Source organism: Watersipora subatra, chromosome 1 (genome assembly GCF_963576615.1).
Source record: "Watersipora subatra chromosome 1, tzWatSuba1.1, whole genome shotgun sequence".
In the NCBI taxonomy this organism is placed as follows: Eukaryota; Metazoa; Bryozoa; class Gymnolaemata; order Cheilostomatida; family Watersiporidae; genus Watersipora; species Watersipora subatra.
This window is the reverse complement of record NC_088708.1, coordinates 73,064,347-73,086,903: the sequence shown is the minus strand read 5'-3', so window position 1 is coordinate 73,086,903 and position 22,557 is coordinate 73,064,347. Positions and strand designations below refer to the sequence as shown.

General features: G+C 33.6%; 1 protein-coding gene across 1 annotated transcript; it reads right to left on the bottom strand.

The window, feature by feature from the left end:
• Window positions 1–540: 540 nt before the first annotated feature.
• Window positions 541–14,043, bottom strand: LOC137385520 (uncharacterized). The gene is made up of 5 exons (XM_068071994.1): window positions 13,962–14,043; window positions 13,247–13,342; window positions 11,114–11,235; window positions 7,953–8,052; window positions 541–897 (listed from the first exon to the last, which is right to left on the bottom strand). The coding sequence occupies exons 1-5, from the start codon at window positions 14,023–14,025 to the stop codon at window positions 728–730; spliced, it is 552 nt and encodes a 183-aa protein (XP_067928095.1). The 5' UTR covers window positions 14,026–14,043; the 3' UTR covers window positions 541–727.
• Between the last annotated feature and the right edge of the window lie 8,514 nt (window positions 14,044–22,557).

Sequence of the window (22,557 nt, the reverse complement as noted above, 5' to 3'; positions counted from 1 at the left end):
GTTAGAAGTGCCCTTGGTATCTCATCGATATATTATGTATTAACATTTCAGTCGACTTGAAATTTGGAATTATTCTGAAAACGTGTACCACGCAAAATGCCCAAAATTCCGTAACCTCTCATAAACCGAAAGTACGGAAAAACAAAGCAAAACTATGAACCCGAGTTTACTAGGGTGCAGGATCAGGTAGGCGAACATTTCCTCAAATTATCTCGAGCTCAGGCCTCAGAGTCTTAATGACGATCATCCTCAACTTACTTAAATTCATAATGCACAGTTAGAAACTCTATTTACTAATAATTGTGAGACTTTCAAATCTCAAATTTAAATCGTCGATTTCAATATGTAATATTGCGTTTATAATTCAAACAACTAACTTCTACTGATCAACAATCTTCACTGATAAATCCTCTCACACAGCACCCCTTTATAGTGAATTAAAATTGAATTCTAATTTTACATCACTCGGAAAGTGTGGAGCTCTGTAATTATTTGAATTAAAAACCATCAGGCTTCCTTAAAGTGAACACAGAAAGGGAATCATAATATACGTTTGAAAGTAAATGAATAAAAGTGGCAACTTGGTGTAAAGTTTATGCGCTCATAGTCGAATGAGCAAACTTGAGCTATTTAAGTGACAAAACCCTCAATACAGATAGCATAGAACGCTATATGTATACTATAGTATATATGTATACTATAGTATAGACTGAAACTACAAACTTGTCTAAATAAGACACATATTTGTACAGCTTTGCTGAGGAATGGCATCGCAAGCAGATTCCAGCTCTTCTCCATCACACCTGACGGGTACGATCTGTAAGGAGCGTGTTGCACTCTCAAGCATTCGCTGTGGCTTCCAACCTCCGCAAAGGGTATTGTGGGTGTACATGTAGTCTATGGAGAAAACATAAAAAATTAGCTTTGCACAAACCTTAAAATAATATAGAAAAAGCAATGATAGAGAGATTGGTGAGACTTGCTCACCAAATCCATTTTTTGCGAATTTAGATGGCTGTTCCATAAACAGGACACAAATTTTGCGAATCATTGTCTATAACAATAAAATTTTCAAGTCTTTTCCTCTTTCGTAGTAACCAGTATGAGATGAAGAGCAAACAAGGCTTGTCGTATAGCACCGTCATCTTTTCTCCTTGGTGAACCTATGAGGAGACACGCCTGATACCATAGTTCTAGAGAATCATCTGATTAAAATATTCACATACTTCACTAACAATACAAATAAAAAGGCTGTGCATCATGTCGCTAGTTGGAAAATATCAACCACATAAAATTTTCAACTGATTCAATATTGACTACTAAAGGTGCCAGTGTGAAATTTATCTATCCATTTAAGGGTTATGCTATTATGATTCAATGAGAACTATGTGATGTAATAAAAGCCAATATCACTAGTCAATATTTCGCAAATACATTTATAAGGATTTTCATTGGTTAATAACTTGTAGTTTTTATCAAAATTGTCCTACTCACCATCTGTAGAACGGAGTAACTTTAAAAATTCATTTGCTTAATTGTGTCAAGTTTAATATGCAAAATCTTATTGGCTAGGGACTATCCAATAAGATTAAAGTAAGCCTTGCACGATAGCACTAACATTGTTGCTTTCTTTAACACTGTCAACATTTTCAATGCTTTGAAAGGTTTGTTGGGTTCTATGAAGCAATAGAAAAGATTAATCACTAAGCACATTGGTCATATGAGTATTATAGGAGTTGGCAGTCACCACTCATCGAGTTGTAGAGAGAACAAACCAAACCAAGAACCTGAGAGGCCTTTGTTTAGCAGAGCAGAAGAGGAGTTCAGGTCAGCAGACACTGGAAGGTCTTGAACAGCTAAAAGATGATGAAATGGTCCCATACGAAAGCAACAATCAGAACACAACTGGCTGAGCAAATGATGCAAATATTTTTGTTTTAGAAAGGTTAATTTTTGTTTCTGCATTTAATATAAGTATGGTTAGTTTATGTCACTTGTTCTTGAATATATATATTTGCAGCATTTGATAGATTATTATTAAATAACTTATAAATTTGCCAATTTATAACATATTATTTGATGGCATCTTTTCGGCTTACACTGAATCGAAGCTAATAACTCCTCTTCCAGTGCTCATGATAAGCTAGTTTTGGCTACAAACAAATGTTAAATTTAGCTATAAAACTAGAAATTCCCCTGTCATACAGCCCACGACCAAAGTAATAATGGAAAAAAGAAATGGTACTGCTGCTTGTTGAAAAAGTAGTTACAAAAGGTAAGAATTCTACAAAAGTAGAATTCTTTAGTTAGATGTTGTAGGCTTCGACTACAACATCTACTAAAGAATTCTCTGAATTAGATGAGTTGTTGTTATTATTTTGAGTAGCAAGTTGTTGAACATTAGCATTTGATGTTGATGGTTGCTGTGAGGACCTTCTATTTCTCCTCCTCCTTCGTAATAATTGGGAGACATGTGGATGGCCAATGCGACGACGTGGTGTTCTGGGAGGTTGTATGTTCACGGTAGTTGTCGAGTTGTTTTGAAATGAAATTCAAAAGGTCAATTATGCAAAACAAAAGGTTGTATAAAAATCAGACCTAATCTACTATCTCAAACCTATGTTTAACAACAATAAAATAAATATTAATTCAAGCTGTAGACCAAACCTTTTGTACGTAATTTAACTTACAACAGCAATAAAGAAATATGTTTATTATATCTGAAATGCAATATTAAAAGTAAAACGGCAAGCTGCCGTGTAATTACAGTTTGAAAGTTGGTTGTGTTGTGAATGTAGAATGGTATTGACAGCGATATGTAACAGAAAGCAAGCATTAGCATTCATCCGTCTGGAAGTTTTCCGCAAACTGGAGTGAAAAAAAGAAATATTCTTGTCATAAAGGGGCATTGTAGTTCCGCACTAGCTTTTAGATAAGATGTAAAGAAATCTGACTAATGTTCTAGATAATTTAAAAAACCTTCGGTAATTGAAAAAAAAGGCTGATAAACTGTTCGAACATACAGCGATATGTAACCAAAATCAATCATTAGCATTCACGCGTCTGGAAGTTTTCTGCAAACTGGAGAGAAATAAAGAAATGTAACCCAGTCAGTCAGAATGTACAATCGTGCTAAAACTACATTTTTGAGTTATTTAAAGCTTTAAAATCAGCAAATTCTGAGGATTTTAATGCAGTTCAAATTTTATAAATCGGATTATATATTCTCAGGTTATGCAAGATTCAGTAGAGAAGGTCTCGCAATGAATTAAACATGTTGTTTTAAGTTTAAGCAGGACAAAGTTGACGATTCATGAATTGTAAATCATGGTATTTGTTTACAAATCAAATTGCCATAGCAACCGACCACTTAATCTCAACCTATATTGATGGAACCTGACATTCTACACATTAAAGCCATGAAAAAAATGATGGTTGCATTTTATTCACATCCGATTGACGGTTGACCTACCAAAGGTCATGGTAAGGTCAACAATATATGTCGCTAAAAGCTCACCATGCTGAAGATTTTCATTAAAAGGGCATGTTTCAAACTGGGCACTTCTCATCCAGCTATATTGCTATGACTGCATATAATGACAATCCAACGACTTATTAAAGTGTTGGAAGTGTATTCAGAATTGTCCGCCTATACATAAGGTCATGTTAAGGTCAATGAAAGGTGACCACATAGAGCATCAGGATGCGGAAATATCAACCCGACTCATCAAGTTACCATTCAATCTAGAGCTCTTTTTATGTAGTTTAACACCCACAGAGCGTAGCACAGAGTGCACTGCAAAGATTTATTGTAGCACATTGAAGGGGTTTGCTTGTTATGTTAGTGGCAATTTGTCTCAACACAACCGTATCCAATGTTTCCTTCGGTAACCATTGATACACAGTTCTAATGAGGTTTATTTGTTCAGATGACATAAAACTAGCGCAGAATTTCCTACATTTGCATCCACTTATTAGTTTGATGTCAACAGCTAGAATGGGAATGTTATCAGCAATGATAGGCTGATCGTTACTCTCTGTAATTTGATTTAATTCATTAGGATGATCGTTATTACTTTCATTATCGTTAGCAGCCACATTGCATAAGCAGCTGTATTTCCAAAATTCCTCTATTATAACAATCCTCATCATCGCTTTCACGATGATCTGAGGCAGCTGACTCCGATTCTAAGTGGAAATACTCATCTAAATTGTTAGCATCAACTAGCCGTCGATTGTACATTCTGACGATCGGGATCACAAAAATTATTGTCACAAAGGGGCATTGAAGTTCGGCCCTAGCTTTTAGATAAAATGTAAAGAAATCTGGTTAATGTTCTAGATAATTTAAAAAACCTTCGGTAATTGGACAAAATACGTAGACTGATAAACTGTGTACCACATTTTTGTACCTGTAAATCGGTCTACGCCTCAAACAGTCTACGTTAATTACACAAACCTTCGGCAATTAAACAATGCTATAGACTGGTGAAATTTCTACGTTTTTCTCGTAAAATGCTGGCGACTTAATATTTCTACTCTCTGTCGCACGGCTTTATCAGCGTTTCATATGCCGGTATTAACTTTAATTACAATAGGCTTGTAATTTTTTTATTTCGATTTAAGGCCGAATTAATCTGTCTATTTATGCATAATCCGATCAGATGGGTTAGTTTTAGGGTTTTGCAGTATCCTTTCAAAGACTTGGTATCATATTTAAAAAGGTTTATATGTGTTTTGTATCGTTAATATATTTAAACGACTCTACACAAAAATGATTAAATTTGTTGATGAGATTTCAGTACAAGGGTTTGCGACGGCCGTTAATGAATAATTTTCGGGAGTTGTATGCACATGTGCATTTATCATAAATCTCCCAACTAATCGCTTCGCTCGTGTTTGGTCGTGGGATGAATATAGATCTTCAAAATTAAAATAAAATCAAAAAATTGAAAGCACCAACAAATTGCAGAAAGTACAGGGCCACAGTCGCTCCACAGGGCAATGTCGCTCCACCCGAAAGGAAATTACAAAATATAGACGATATTCGCTTCGCCTGTTAAGGGTTAAATTCATATTCCTAAAATCTGATGAGCTATTTAAAAAATACAATGCCAGTTTTTATTTGAACGCCACCTTTATTTGACCGCGACAGGCGACTATTAGGGAAGGGTTAAAACATAGAACGCCATGGCGTTCAAGTAGAGGTTTTACGGTATATCGTACGAGATTTGTCTGTGACGTAGTAGCTCATGCGCTCTATTTCCTAGGCTTGCATGCTTTTGTAAGCTGATGCTGTCAATATTGAGTGGATGGCTTCCAGGTATCTATCTATTATAGAGGGAAATGGGTAGCACAACCCAACAATCTAGTTTTAGCAGTCAAATACTAGCATGAGACTCTATAAGCATCTATTAAGCTATAAAAATCTAGTCAAATATACTTTAACCAAAAATGGCAAATATCGACAGATGTATTGAAAGGGCAAAAGAACTACCACTTTTGTACAATTTAACCAATACTGACTTGGAAAATACTTGTGAAATTTAAAAACTAAGCAGATTGTTGAATATTCAAGCATGGCAAACATGGCAATGGTAAATCGCTAACTTTTTGTCTAGTATAATGCTAAAAATTAAGAAAATTAAACAGAAGTATAAAAAATCTTTTTGATTTAACATGCCCGGTTTTATTCTTTTATACTGTTTAATTTTTGTTATCTTTTCATATTTTAATATAATCTCTCACACAACTTACAATTTGTAAAAAAATTAAATTTTCTGCTAGCATCTGCAGTCAGTGAGCCAAAAAAACAATGAAAGACTTTGAAGGATCAATATAGAAGCCTGCAACTGAGAAGGAAATAACCAGATTACGTGCACCAGTTATGACAACAAATCTAAGGAAAGCAGAACTCCTTAATATAACGGCGGTCACATTAAAATAATTTTAGGGTCCTAACACAACAAATAACATATCAACTGATAGACCAAAAACATGCTTTTTTTGAAATCAACTAAAATTTGACGCAATCACATCTTTAAACGGCCTAATGAACAAAAGTCTGAAGCAAGCAAAAAGACATTATTAGCTTCGTGAATCAAACTTACGGCAATATTGAAGATCACAGAAAGATAACACTAAGTTGCATGTAAACTATCAGTACCATTTGCAATTTGCACATAGACTTTAATTTCAAACGCCACATTTGCCTCATATTTGTAAATCATTCCTTAGAAAAAAGAACATTTTTAGCCCTATGAAGGAGCGTGTAGGCTGTGAGTTGTGAATGTTCTTTATAATAGGTTATTCTGATCTTACCAAATTCTTGCCCACAGATGAACAGCAAACACTAGGCACTAATTATAATTCTCCTTATACCATAAAACCTCTATTTGAACACCACCTCTACTTGGCCGCCACTACACGAGAAGGATTGAAAAATAGAGCGCCACCCACTATTTGAACGCTACCTCCATTTGACCACCACTTTGACTATCTTTGATCTTTATGAACCAACATTATCAAGTCGTCAGTAGAAAAGTTTCTACAAACTCGCATTAATCATTAATCGTTTCCATCAATAGCAATCAATTCTCTTGTTGTCCAACTTCAAAGATTTGTTCATTAAAACTTTGAAGACAACACCATAGAAATAATCAATAGAGGTTTTCAAGCTAATAGTAGTTCCTTGTTTAACGCGGTCTTGATACTTCGAAGTACATATAACTATGTAAAAAAATGGTTTAATTTTCTATGGTAGGTGAACTTTAAAAACAAAGCCATAGAAATAATTACTAACTGTTTTAGGCTAATAGTAGTTCCTCGGTTACCGCGGTCTCAATACTTCGAAGAACATGCATATAGAAACGGATTGCAGGTTTTGGTCCAAAGGTTACGTTGAAATTAGCATACTTGTACACATTGCAATTGTGCTGAATGCTGCGCGTAAAAGTTTTGCTCTGCCAAAAAATTGTTTGGACGCTAATATCGACTAATTAAGCAGAGCAGAAATAGAGTTGAGGTCAGAAGATATGGTGGAAGGTATTGAACATCAAGAAGATGTTCATTCCATACGAAAGCAACAATCATAACGCAGCTATCCGAGCAAGCGATCGAAATACTTTTGTTTTACAAACGTTAATTTTTGTTTCTGCATGTAATATAAATACGGTTAGTTTATGCCACTTGTTCGTGGATATATATTTGTATCATTTGATAGATTATCAATATATAACTTATAAATGTGCACATTTATAGCATGTTATTTAATAGCATCCTTGCAGCTATCATAATATGACTTACAATCGATCGATGCTCATAACTCCACTTCTATTGCACGGAAAAAGCTAGTTTTGGCTGCAAACTGTAGATAACATATCAATGAGTGCAATGAGTTTTTATGCAACATTTTTAAATATAAATATAAAATGAAAATATGTCTTCAAATTCAGAATGAAATAAAAATTGAGAATGCCAACAAATTGCAAAGAAGGACACAGGCTATAATATCATGGCAGGTCAATTGCAAGCAATAGATATCAACTGGTGGAGATATTTCTTGGTTTGTCGATGCATATTTATTGATTGATCTTTGACAAGTTGGAGGTAAGTTAGCAGATTTATTGCATCCAAAAGGATTAATAATACTCTACCAGAAAAAGAAGGCAAAATATAGGCGACATTCGATCCCGTAAACCCTGTAATAGGGCTAAATTTATCTTCCGAAAATTCTGGCGAGCCATTTGAAAAATACACCGCCAGCCTCTATTTGAACATCACTATAAAAGGGTTAAAAAATAGAGCGCCATGGCGTTCAATTAAAGGTTTACGGTAGTTGTATAAAAGTCCCTTCCATCAGTACATATGCTAGTACAAACATCCTTTTATTAGCCATGAGTGTAGCCCAGGTGACTGTAAGAATACAGTTTAATGGTTAATTATATGCTCACCAGCCTCTTCAACCATTTCCATCTTATGTTTTGTCATTTCATTATCCATGTCTCCGTCCAGAAACTCAGCTGGCCATAGGATATCACCAGTAGCCCATTTCTACAAGTCAGTAGGAGATTATATGCTTATAAAGTAACGGCTACCAAATAGCCCATGTATTCCTGTAGTTCCCCCCCTTTTTTTTATTCGTAATGAAGTTAGGGTTAATTTATTCTTGAATTAAAAAACTCTAAAATATGGCACCATTCCTTTAAACTAGTGAATTAATTTTAAAACAAAATTTACTGTTTTCCTTATTTGAAATGGTAATTTTATGGTGGAATACTTCAAAATGCGATAAAATTTTCAAGAAATATAGGCTTGTTATGGAGCAGATTAAAACAAATCAACATTAAAAAATGTTTTGGAATTTTAGCTAAAAGAGAAGTTCCTTTGCTAGGTATGCTTAATTGATTCATTGAAATAACCAGCAAACAAAAAACTCTAGTGTGGCAATCATTAACTATTTAAAGAATGGAGAACTTGAGAAATGATGTAACTTGTTCTTGGGAGTTTACAATAACTGAAATGATCTATACCCTAGACTCTTAGAAGATGAAAATATTTGATGGATTTAATAATTCGCGAGTTCGCGAACAGTCAAATTTGCAAATTATTAAAATCCGCATATAATTAGTTTATTTTTAACACAAAAGAGAATAACTACTACCTCAAACTAAAAACTAGCTGCTATTCAGAGTTAGTAAACATAGCCGAGTTCCAAACTCTTTTAAAATCTTTGCCGGGGCTTTGAGCTAAGCCCATTGCTAATGCATCACACTTTTTTACAAAATTTTTCAAGGTTGTCACAAGTTATTCGCAATTCGGTACGGCATCATCATCGAAAAAAATCTCCTCATAACTTATCACAAGTTGTTGGATCATGAAAACCTGTGAATGAAGCCAAAAATTTATAGCTTAGCATGTTCGACATAAAATTCTTAGCTAAACAGAAACCTAAACACGTGGTATACGCACGTGAAGGTTTTACTCTATTGCTAGCTGCTTTCACGGATTAGTTTATTCGCGAATGTGTTCATCCGCGAATAATTTAGTCGGCGAATATGCTTGAAAAGACAATTTTTGCGAAATTTAACTGCCCGAATAATTTCACTCTGTAGGGTATAGTGTTCATCTTGTAAACAATTTTCAATGTTAAACTGAATACGTCACAAACCTTTGTCTACATCTATATATATAAAACTCAGTGTTTGTCATTTGTAATTTGTTGTCAGTATTTTCAGTTATAGCACTAAAGTTTTAGGAACAAAAATCTGCTTCGCACTGACATTGAACTCGGAACCTCCAGTTCTAGAGACAGGTATACTATCCATTCAACCATGCATCTAATTGGCCATACCAATGAATAAATGTGTACATACTTATTACACCGGTTTAGACGCAAGCTTGAAGCATTTGCGGAAATTGGTTACTATTAGCACGCTTGAAGAACATGATTGCATGAGAGATCATGACACGCACGTAATGATTATAAGCACACTAATAAGCACAAACTGGCTAGCTCTTTATTATTGTAAAGATTTAGACTAGCTTAGGTTACTCAAATTCATTAGGTGACCGTTTCATTACCCCGTGAAACGCTGGGCATTCACCTAGTATATGTATTTAACAAAAGTCAAATGCTGATGAGTCAGTCAGCATTTTATGTATTGCACCACTTGCACTATCCTTAGTAGGTGGTCATCAAATGACTTAGGCCAGAAGGGCGACAAGAGGGATAATACACTCATTTCTCATACAATCCACATACGAAGGTAATGTCCACATACGATATTAGCTCTGTGCGCCAAAACCGTCATACGTTAAAGTGAGTACTCCTCAATGTATGGAGTGTTCTTCTATATTTATATTTCTCAAAGCACGTGTGTGGATCTCTCTGTCTGTCATTCCGTCTATAGCTATAGCGCAAGCTGATTATTTTACCAATGCAGCCACGCGCTGCAATGCCCCTGTTAAGAAATATTTTCCGTAAGGTTCGATTACTATATCTGGGGTCAAGGCTAATTCTTTTCACACGGACAATTATATCATCTCCGTATCGTCGTATTCAAAATTTTGATGGATAGCTTCTGGTGGACCAATAACCTTTTTTATACACACACACACTTCTATGCAAGAATTGTTATTATTAATTCTACTTATTCAAGATTTTTATTTTGTTTTCTCAGTTCGTATTAATTGTATTATTACCGAATCATCTTTTATTGTAATCGTAGCAAAACCAACTTAATTTAGCTATTACTTGCTAATTATTTCACATTTACAACAGACCTTTTTATAGCGGTTTTATTTTTTTAAATTTATTTGACCCGCATGAAACATTTTCCTCATGATATTAAGTTTAAAAGTTGTCTGACAAAGTTTGAAAACCTTTAGTTGTTTTTATTTTCTCTCTCAATTTATTTCAATTACACAAAACATTTTTCTCATAATATGTAGTTCAAAAGTTAGAATGACAAATGTTGTTATATGTTAAATACAAATCAATTTTCTGACTAACGACTTTTTTATTACCCGGGTAGCACATGCAGTTGTTTATATTATTTCTAGAACCCAAAAACAATGATAAATGCCTCAAGTAGTCATATGTAGCATTCAAATGAATACATTATCTAAAACTATATAGGAGATTAAATGTAAAATCTCACATTATATATAAAAACTATATTAAAAAAGTGATAAACAATAAAAAGAGGTTGTTAATGTTACCTTTGAGAGGGGTGAAAGGAAGCGTATGTTCAACAGCGAGTACATGTAGGTCCGGAGTGATTAAAATGCTGGGCATAACTTATTCTAAATTACACTTTACAGTTTTAATATTTGTACATTTTATTTTGATATTACTTTTACTAACGACGCTTGAAATTACTTGATATGTTGAGACAATATTTGCTTAAACTTCATACTGTATGTTGAAAAAGTTGTGACCAAACTGTTCGTTGAATCTGATAGCATGCATATAAGCTGCATCTGCTTTATTTTCCAATACACGATAATAAAACAATACATAAACTATTTCTTAAAATAATCAGAGTTCACTACAACTTACATTTTAAAAAGCTCACCTCAGATCATGCAGCACTTACACTCATGCACTTACCCAAACATGAGAAGTGTATTTACTTATTGGCGTCGGGCTCTGTTGTGAACAGTTAGTGATATATTGACTGGTAGCAGCCACCCTGACAGGTTTCTGTCTAACTAACCAATCATTCCTTTGATCTGAAAATCATAAAAAAACTAATAGACAGCTTGGAGCAATTTCAATAAGTATCTGTTAGGCAGAGTTATGTTCTCACAGATAAAAAGTCTCACACAAAAAGTGAACATGCAAAAAACTAAGCAATGTAAAAATCTTTCCAAGGCCAAAACCAGGCGGTTCAGTAGAGCCACCGCAAGAATTCTTTTTGCTCCGTGTGAGATGGATGAGGATACGTTACAAAACATTTCTTAAAAATAAAAACTCAAATGTGAAATGGTGTCAAGAAATATTGAAGCAGCCTAGAGCAATTGCATACCTTGAAGCAGTTGAATACATAGAGATGTTGAACGCCTAGAGCAATTGTCCTCGTTTTTAAAGTGACACAAATATTAAGCCGTATCCAAACGTAACATTTTTTATGCATTTTTAGGGTCGCTTTTCCTTTTATCAATTTTAAGAGGTCATTGGGTGAGGCAAAAGTTGTCTACACAATGGTCGAGCAGTATTCCAGGCATCTTCATTCTACATTATACCTAAAACTGCTCAATGACCAATGCAAAACTTCTAAAAGATGTAGATAATTTATTTTGGCAAATGTAAACAAATACTGTAACATGAACGCATCATCATGCTAATGTTTCAAATACAAATTCATTACCATCTAGACTGCCGATAGGTCGAATGTGCATTTGTGTCTCATTTCAAATCATTCAAAACTTATCAAATTTTTTGTTGTAAACAAAAATCAATTTCACAATAATATTTTGTACAAGTGCTTGCAATTACGATCTATAGGTATAGATTTGTGACACAGACCGGAGTACATATCAAAACCTAAAACAAATGAGCTGCCTCAACAAAATATATAAATGATTGTAACTAAGCAACCATTTATATAATGCACATCTACTCAACTGTTAATTGCAAGTCCCTATTAACTTAAATAGTAATTATACCCGAAGCTGTGACTTGTCTCCCTCCACCATCTTTGCCAAATATGGCTTGATTGGATAACCTAAGTAATCTAATTTTAAAAAACTTGACATTTTTGTTGAACCGTATATAAAACATTTATATAGAACCATGAAACAATGTAATACTAACTTTTATTAAAGTTAATAGTAAACCTTTATGGTTTATAAACGAGACTGTTAATAGAATTTCAAACTCTTAAATTATGAGAACTTCAAGATATTGGAAAACTGAGGAAATAGCTTTAGATTTATAAGTTTGCATATATAAACTAATAATAACAGCACTTTGAATAATTCTCCAGTATTGTACTCTATCGTTTAACAAACCTAAAAAAATCTTAAAAAACACAATATTCATGTAGTTGACTTCCGAAAATAAGGCTATTACAAAATTTAGTTCGCAACACATTTATAATTATACAAATTAAAAAGAAACATTTCTAACCAATAAATAAAATTATAATATTGAAACCTTGTATCATTTTTTAAATGATTATGTAAAGCCTAATCTTTTCAATGCATAATACGCAGAAAATTATTTGTTAGTAGTTTTAATTCTTTTTAAAGAATAAATTTTATTTTTGAGGATTATGTATTCATATGAAGTATGAAAACATGGTTCACTTTTTGACTCGATTCGCATTCTTTTTTAAAATAATTGTTCGTATAAAATCTACCCTAGTTTACAGTAATAAATTGCATATTTTTTGACCTTCATCCCAAAGCAATTGTGAAAATAAAATTCAAAGGTACGACTACAAAATTCCCAAAACATATTAAATATTTACCGATCAATTTTATCTTTATAATTAGCTGATGACTATCCAAGTGTCTTTTAAGGTTCACTTTTTATAAAAAATAGAGGATAACATGAAATCTTTATTTTGACCAAATTGAGTACCATAATTGAAAACAATTAGCAACTTTTTTAAGATCAGAAAGATCATGATATGAGCAAATCGAAGATAGAGCAACTTTACTAAAATTAACTTATACGGATAATAGATTATACCTTCCAATGCTATGGCAACTGGCTATATACATCTACAACACTTACGGAACAATCCCCTTGTTATGTCATCCATTTGGGTTCGGCTATATTCCAAATACTGACTCTTGTAAATTTCTTCCTTGTTTGTAATACAAGCACCATCTGTAAGAAAGATTGATAAAAATCTCTGTTAACGATAGAAAGTAGTTAGTTGACATAATAATCTACGTATATATAAATCTCAGTGTCTGTCTTTCAGTCATCTGTTGTCCAGTTAATGTGATTTAAACCTAGCCTACAAAAGACCACTGAGCACTGAATTTGAACTTGGACCCACCAGTTCAGCAGAAAGGCATGCTATTCAATACACTAGACTGTACTTGCCATAGTTTCGCTTTAGCGGATGATATGATTCTACTACACTGCTTAGTTAAAAGAGTCTGGGATGTTATTAGTTTACATGTATATATTTAAATTTTAAAAATGGGAGCAAAGGCTACAGCAAAAACTAACACGAGCGAAGAGAGCAGGAATGTGTGGTTTATTTACTATTAAGGCATCTTTGAGTGACTCAAAACAAAACCTTAAAAAACACAAATATTTTCCGAAAAATATTAAATTCTTCGATGCAGTACCATAATTTCTAGATGTCAAAACAAAGAATGTAAAACAGACAAATAAAGCAAACACATTTACCAATACCAACATGTATGATTAATCATCGCGCGAGTAAACCACATTCGATCATACTAAAATAGTAAGAATGAGAGCGTTTGCTGACCTTCGGTTGATACCAGACTATATATAACAGCTAACAGAATTCCAACGAATATTTTGTCAGTCATGCTGCTGGTAGACTGTAGCCTCCCTAAAAACAATAATTGTACATGTATATGAATATGGAAAACATTGTAATCCCCGTTTTACTTATCAGTGCGTGTAGAGGGTTTATTTTTAATAATTTGCATGACTTGCTATTTATATACAGCGGTATTACTTGAACTTTAAAAGCAAAGATGGCAAATTGACCCAATAAATTTCATACATATTTTTTATTTGATTAATTCTTGATATTATATCAAATGTATTACCCATGCTAGAACTATTTTGATTGCCCATTAAAGGTATAATCAATAATAAAAAGTTTTTATTTAGCGGGTAAAGGCGCACTTGAACTTTAAAAGCAAAGATGGCAAATTGACCCAATAAATTTCATACATATTTTTTATTTGATTAATTCTTGATATTATATCAAATGTATCACACATGCTAGAACTATTTTGATTGCCCAGTAAAGGTATAATTAATAATGAAAAGTTTTTATTTAGCGGGTAAAGGCGCATGACTTTGCATCATAAAAATAACATTGAACTGTGTATTTGTGACAAATCTATTAGTGCCAACAAGTTCTGAGTCAACACACTGGAGTGCCTTTGGCTACCCATAGCTTCCACAACAGAATAATGAGTAGTTCATGCTTTCAACATAAAAACTTTTTCTAAAGGTCACATGAGCTCACTTCCGATATCCTCCCATAACTAACAATTCACAATGAACTACACAAATATTTTTGCGATATGACAATGCAGATATCCTAAAACTAACTTTGATAAATGTGATCTTGTGAGTTCATGTTTAGTCATTGAACTGGCAAAGCAGCTAAAAAGGCAATGCTTTTTTATATTCACAAAGCAAAGATGAAAATTTGCTAAAGCACTCTGTTCAGTTATGGCACCAGTTAACACTGGCTCCCCTGAAATGTAAACTGAAACTGCACCTACTTCTTTATTAGATTGCCGGTGTTTGTGAAGGTAGTAAAAGGCTGCAATAAAATAGCTGAGTGAATTAGCGTCAAAATAAAAACAGACTATGAATACTTTCATATTAATATTTCAAGTTTTAATTAGCTTCATTATAATGAAGCCTTAAAACATATAGGTACTTGTTTTTAACGCCAAAGATGAGAAGGATGGATAATTCTTCAATTATTCACAAAAATTGACAAACGTAGTTGACATGTGAAATAGGTTCGTTAAGTGGATTTTGCAAGTATACCTAACATAAGACTGAAACCATGCTTTATAAATATCCAGTGAGTTTACAAGTGTTGATGCTGCGACTAACGCTTTCACACTGACATGTATGAAGTTTGTTTGATACATATACGTATATATATACATAGCACGTACTGTATATATATATATATATATATATACACACGTACAAAGCCCGTATACGTACATACACGTATACATCACGTACTGTATATATATATACAGTCAAACATGGATAACTCGAACTTCACGGGACCGAGCGAAAGTGTTCGAGTTATCAGAGCGTTCAAGTTATCAGAGCACTGTCACAAGTCCATGTATTTATTTATTTATTAGTAGATACATGTACATATACAAACTATAATATAAGTCAAAAGCATAAATGGCTTGTTTCAAATTAATTGTTTGTAACGTAAAGTTTAAAACTTTTTTATCAAAAAGTATAGAGACTTTTCTATGACTTGAGATTGGTTTGTTGTTTGAGGTGATGTTATTGCCAGGACGTTTTTAGATTAAAATTGGCAAAACTCGATCGTTGTTGAAATGCTCAGAAGAAAATACATCCTTTTCTTTTGAGCGTTTCAACCAAGATCAATTTTGCCGATTTTTCTTGAAGTTTATGCGAAAGTTACCTCACTTTTCCTTGCTTCCGAAGGGCCATCGCTAAGCGGATGTTCGGTCAAATCAAATTTCACCAAACCTTTAGAAAAGTCGTTGACAAAAATATTTTGCCGGTGGTAGTAATAATGACGCCTATGAATTACGAAAAGTTGAGGTTTACCTCTATGGGTTGGGGATAAAGTGATTTTCTAAAGCGATAACAACCGTCTCGGTAGGTGTTGGGCAAAAAACTGTTCGAGTTAACAGAGTTGAGGTCGAGTTATCTAAAGCAATTTATCATTACGTGGGAACGGACCGAAAAAACCGTTCGAGTTAACCATGTGTTCGAGCTATCCGAGGGCAAGTTATCCATGTTTGACTGTATATATATACAGTATGTGCTCCTATAACGTAAATAATCCATTTCAGCACTGTTTATGTTATACGGAATTTACGTTATACAGACAGTAAAATACATGTAACTAGCCTAATCCGTTTTAAAATCTTTTCAAACTCACCCCTTTGTCCATGCGAAAAGAAAAAAACTAGTGTAACTTCTTAATTTGTTGGATGTAGCGTAACCGCAGTATTATTAGTTTGAATCGAAAACTTTTTTCTTTTTTTCTGATCAGTTTCAAGGTTTTATAGACTATGGTTGTGGTAATTTTATAATAAGTTGAAGAAAAACACACATCTTCGACGTCCATTTACAATTTGTTTATTTTGTTAGACAGCAAGCCTATTCTGAATAAAATTAGTAACAAATATTTTATATGTCTACAACAATGTAAAGCAGAAATATTTCTTACTATAAAAAAGCCGTGTCTACCCGTTTGTCATTTATCTCTATCAAGGGGTCAAGGTGAAGAAAAAATATTTTTCAATGATACTCCAACTCACGGCATTTAGATTGGTAGACCGACGCTGTAACACCTGCACTAATCAATTCCCTCTGAGTATTTATGAACAATTACGCAGCTACTTATTCTCTATTTCGTTGACACATCTGACAATGTATTACGATAAACTAAAATGCCAGGTAAGTTGTTTTTATAATAGATACCATACTAAACAAAACGTCATTTTTTTTCTCACAAGTGTAACAAGATATCGTACCATTCAAAGCGAATTTGAGAAGTTGCCCCGACTTAACGCATGTTATATTTTATTCTATATATAGTATTATATAGTATGAAGTAAAAGTATAGCATAATCTTTTTACATTATTTGGAAAATGCACTAACAAAAAGCAGTTTGACTTGTATGTACTAAACTATAAATGTTCCCCTGAGACATTCAAAATAAAGTTTTATCATAAAATTATTAGAAATGAAAGCTGAAACAATGCAAATTATATTAACAGCATCATAATAAATATAGATTTGCACAAAATTCAAAAATATAAGCTTACATTTTGTCTGACACTAACAAAGAGTTTTACAGAATTTATGTTGCAAGGTTGATGTTAGTACGTACTAGCATTCCATAACCCACCACATTTCTCCTCTGGCGATTCTTCAGTCTTAACAGTAATTATGTATAGTTGTGTGATTACGGTAAAACCTGTATTTGAATGCCATCTTGAGTTGAACGCCCCTTCTATTTGAACGCCACTACTGGACATTTTTGATCTTTACGAACTCATATCGAGTGATAATAGCAAGTGATCAATAAAAGTGTCCACAAAACCATACCAATAATGACTCGATTACATCAATAACTATTAATTCGTTCGTTATCTCTGTTCGTATCAAAGTTTGTTTTCCAACTTTTTACAAATTTTCCATAAAAATTTTGAATGCAACACCATAGAAATAATTAGTAACTGTATCAAGCTAATAATAGTTCCTTGTTTAACGCGGTCTTAATACTTCAACTTATGTGAAAAAATTTTCATATTTACAGTGGAATCTGTGTTACTATGTAATTTAAAGCTAAAACTTTGAGGCTAATTTGACTGCACACGGTTTTTCTTTATTTGCATGAGCAATGTATATTCTGAAGTGCATTGAGTAAAACTTTGATCTACTAAAAAATTGTTTGCTCGCTAATATTGACTAGCTTAGCTGTGCAGAATAGGATTTGAGGTCAGAATTCACTGTTGAGGGTATTGAGCAGCCAGAAGAATATGAAATGGTTTCAAATGAAGGCAACAATCAGAATGTAACTGGCTGAGTAAACGACACTAATATTTTCGTTTTGTAATGTTGATTTTGTTTAATTTTTGTATTATAAATATGGTTTATTTATGTTACTTGTTCTTGAATAAATATTTGTAGCATTTGACAGCGTATTATCATATAACTTATGAATTTGCAGATTTATAGCATATTACTTTATATCATCATTGCAGTAATCTGAACTTGACTTACAATGGATCGACTCTTCTTCTATTGCACACAAAAAGCCAGTTTTGGCTGCAAAGTGTAGCAAACATACCAATGAGTGCAATGAGCTTGTATGCAACCTTGTTAACTATAATTATAAATTGACAGTATGCCTTCAAATTTAGAATGAAATTAAAAAAACTTGGAAGCTCCAACAAATTGCAACGCAAGCTATAAGATCATCGGAGGTTAGTTGCATGCAACAGATATCAACTGGTAGAGACATGCATCAGCTTTCCTGTGCATATTTATTTAAACTTCTATGACAAGTTGAAGGCAAGTTAACAATTTTCTTGAATCCAAAAGGGTTAATGTCGCTCCGTCTGAAAGAAAAGTGCAAAATATAGGGGACATTCAATTCGCTCGTAGAAAGGTTAAATTTATTTTCTCAATATGCTGACGAGGTGTTTGAAAAATACAACGCCACCCTTTACTTGAACGTCATCTCTAATAGAGCACCACTTTAGGGGAGGGGTTAAAAATTAGGGCGCCATGACATTTGAATAAAGGTTTCACAGTGTATTTAATACTAACACCACTAACTATTGGGCCACTACCATTGGGTCATGTTCATGTGAGGCTGTCTATAAGGACCATGTTGTTATGCAATGTTTTAGGTAGAACCACTAAAATTCTGGTCATTGGAAGCTCATTTTTTTTGTGACTAGCTAAAATGTACAGGCATATTTGGCCACAACTCCACAACTCAAAAAACAGCTAGGCATCAACCAGTCATTCGATGACATATGGGTATAAAGAATCGCACATTATTGCTGAGAGCAATTTACTAATGAATTGATGGCAATTGACCCTTGCATATAGAATGAATGCGAAAAACTTATAGCTAAATTTCTCAGTTATCCTGATGAAAAAAGCTGAATTATTGCTGAAGTAGAAAAATGAGTATCTTCACTTAATCTTCCTTTGATCATTTCTGATAATATTGATATTTTAAAGACTTTGAAAAAGAAAAATACTGTAGAGATGTGAGTGAAGTTCTCCGTTCGAGGTTAAATCTTACGCTTGTTCCAATAAACATTATCGGTGCATGCATGAATTAACCACGAAAATGTTTTACACACAAAAGATCTTTACTTCGTAAAAATACTAAGATTGGCTGCAGCATTAAAAGACTCAGACTCACATTATATTAATATAACAATAAGCAAATGATCACTTATTTATATTCTTTATTCATCTGACTTGCTGAGACTTTGGTTGTTTTTCAAGTTAGCCAACTATGCATGTACAATTCAGCCGATTACAAGAAAATGACCTGAAGTTGGTTGATTCTAGATAGAAAACATGCTACTAACAAATTCTTTAATCTGAACATTGCCCAATATGAATTTAAAAAAGCTTAGCTTTGCATAGTAATAGTTATTTTAAACTAGGCAGCAAGCTAATTACCACAATAGTTGATAGTTAATGGTAATATATACAATAAGCTAGCTGGTATGACAAAACTTAGTTGCTAAAACATTAATGTAACTACTAAAATGTTTCCTCAGAAAACCATGTTGCAAATTTAAAAAATTACAACACAACTTACAATTATAAATGTCATACAGAACTAACTTTTCTTTCAACCCATAGTGAAAAGTATTGCAAAACAACGGACAAACGCTACGGGAATAACAAAACCGCAGATGCTTGACTTAAATTAAAGGTTGACTTGCAACAAAATTCACATTACCGTTATTTGATATGAAAAGATTCACCATGTCTTACTCTGTTGTGTTGTAGGTGAAAAATATGTGGAAAGGTGATTACAAGCTCTTAAAAGCTCAAAAACGAAAAGCCGCCGTAGATTGGATTCTGTCTATTTATTTGACGTAGTCATTCCAGTTTGGTGATCGTCTTGTCACGTACGTTCTCACGTGAATTGAAAGGCCAATAAAAAGCTTAATGTAAAACTTATCGTAGCACTAGTTTATGACAAACGCTTCGGGTTTTACCGAAGACCCCACATCAAATATAGATGCTCGCTACTTTACAGTTTTCTTTCGGCATTATTCAATCGTCAAGTCGTAATCTGATCACGTGACCCAATACTTCGCAAATAATTTTTGCAGCTCTTTTCGATTATCACAGGTAACCAACAGGCTCATCATGATTATCAGACAATGATATATACTCCTTCGAGGTAAGGTTAAAAAGTTTAACGATTTTTTACGGTAAGTTATAAGATATCAGTGCTAAAAGTGACAACATTACAGTGACGATAAAACAGACGCGTAAAAACAATAGACATGGTTTTATTGAATGTGTGAAGTATATTTGTGAAAATATTTCGACAAATGAGGTTGCATGAAAGTGTAAACAGAAACCATCCTGTAACAACTACGTCATATTTGAGCCGTTTTGGAAAGCGAATCCAAACTACGGCGGTCTATGTGGCTGCGATTAACTGTTCGTTTTTTAGCTTTAAAGAGCTTGTAATCACATTCCCATGTCTTTTGCACCTACAACATATCAGAGTAAGACATGGTGAATCTTTTGATACCAAATAACAGTAATGTGAATTTTATTGCAAGTCAACCTTTAATGCTTGGAGTAGCAAGGCCCTCAATTTTCACCTTACTCAGCTATGTGCATGACTAGTTTGTCACACAGAACAAAAAGGTAATATTTTTAATTTTATAACTGTGCCATAATTGTAGTATTATTGGTTTGTAGCGACAACTCTTCTCCTTTTTTATCACATTCACTCGGTTCAAGGTTCATGATTGTAATAATTTTACAATGCGTTATGGATAACGCACACCTTTAAGGTCCATATACCTAAAGTTATTTTTATTCTAGACAACAATGTCTACTTTGCAAAAGAAAAACAATAAAAATGTTTTACATGTCTGAAATAAAGTAGAGCAAAAATATAACTTTACTAAAATAAGAGTGGTGTCCAACTGTTTGTCCGAATATCTGTCAAAAAGGTTCAAGGTTATGATAAACGATAGCTTTTGACAATAGGCCGACTGGTCACATTCAGATTAGTAAAACGACACTGTAACACCTACACCGAAAAATTGCGCAGCTACTTGTTATCTGTGCTATACCGACACACCTGTCGGTTTCCCACTGCAAACTAGACTGCCATGGTATTAATATGTATAATGGAAATAACCCTGTATCTCGGTTTCTCTCTCTCAAGTGCAGCAGGAGAAAAAACGACATTTTAAAGCCAACCGCGAGATGAGCTGTTGTACACGCAAGTATCTTTCATACGCCCCAGTCTAGGAAGTATTTGAGGTAAACATTCCAGATTAGTTTTGGGCCATGCCTACAATAGATCAATAAGATGTCGATACTCTCTCGACTTTCGGACGACATGCGTATGTACATGTATATATACCTCGGTGTATTGAAGAGCTTCCTCTTTTCTGGTTACTTAAGAAACTGGTGAGTGACTATATACAATGCGCGTTATTTAAATCAAATTTAAAAACTTATACCGACTTCTCATTTTACGTTATATAGAATCTTTTACACAGTACAAAGCACAAAATTTGCATAAATTCTTTACGAAATGTGGAATTCATGTCATAGGAAATATACATTATAAGAGCATCTACTGTACTTTCTCTCACGAAGAGATTCTGTATTTATTACTTTTCGTCCTCAATATATGTCTTGCTATTACTTAAGAGTACTGTTCCATATTTTAGTATGTAATTTTTTGCCGGTTTTCTGTCAGAGCCTAGTTTATTGCACCATGATGGCTCATTAGAGCACAACAATTTTTGTTTGTTGCATAATTGGAAACAAAGTGCAAAGTTTTGCAAAGCAAAGCAACATTTAGCAAAGCAACATTTTTCAAAGTTAGCGGACAGCAGAGTAATGTGATTGGACAGTTTGGAAAATCACTGTTAAGGTCTAGCCCACTCGCTTATGCAGCATAAATACTGCCACAATTGCTAGGCAAGTCAAATTGTGTTTTGCCCCTGAGATAGACACATGGACATATTACTTCAGTAAAATTGTTTATTCGTTTGTGTATTTTGTTTATTATTATCACTTTGTGATCGTCAGTTAAATAACTGACAGCAAGCTCTATACTGAGAGGTAAAAGGTTATCTCTACTAACCATAATAGTACCATGGCAGTTTAGTTCACCATGAAAACTTGTCAGGTATGTTGATAAAGTGCAAATAATAATTGCTTGGTTTCAGCAGAGCACAAGTGAGTTAGTTTCAGTTGCCTCCTGTTTGGTCCATCAGGTTGTATTGTAGGAAACATTGGGGTCTGTGCACTCTGTGGGTTTTATCAGAGCAAAAGTGAGTTGGTTTCAGCTACTTCCAGTTAGTTTCAGCAGGTTGTACTATAGAAAGCATTG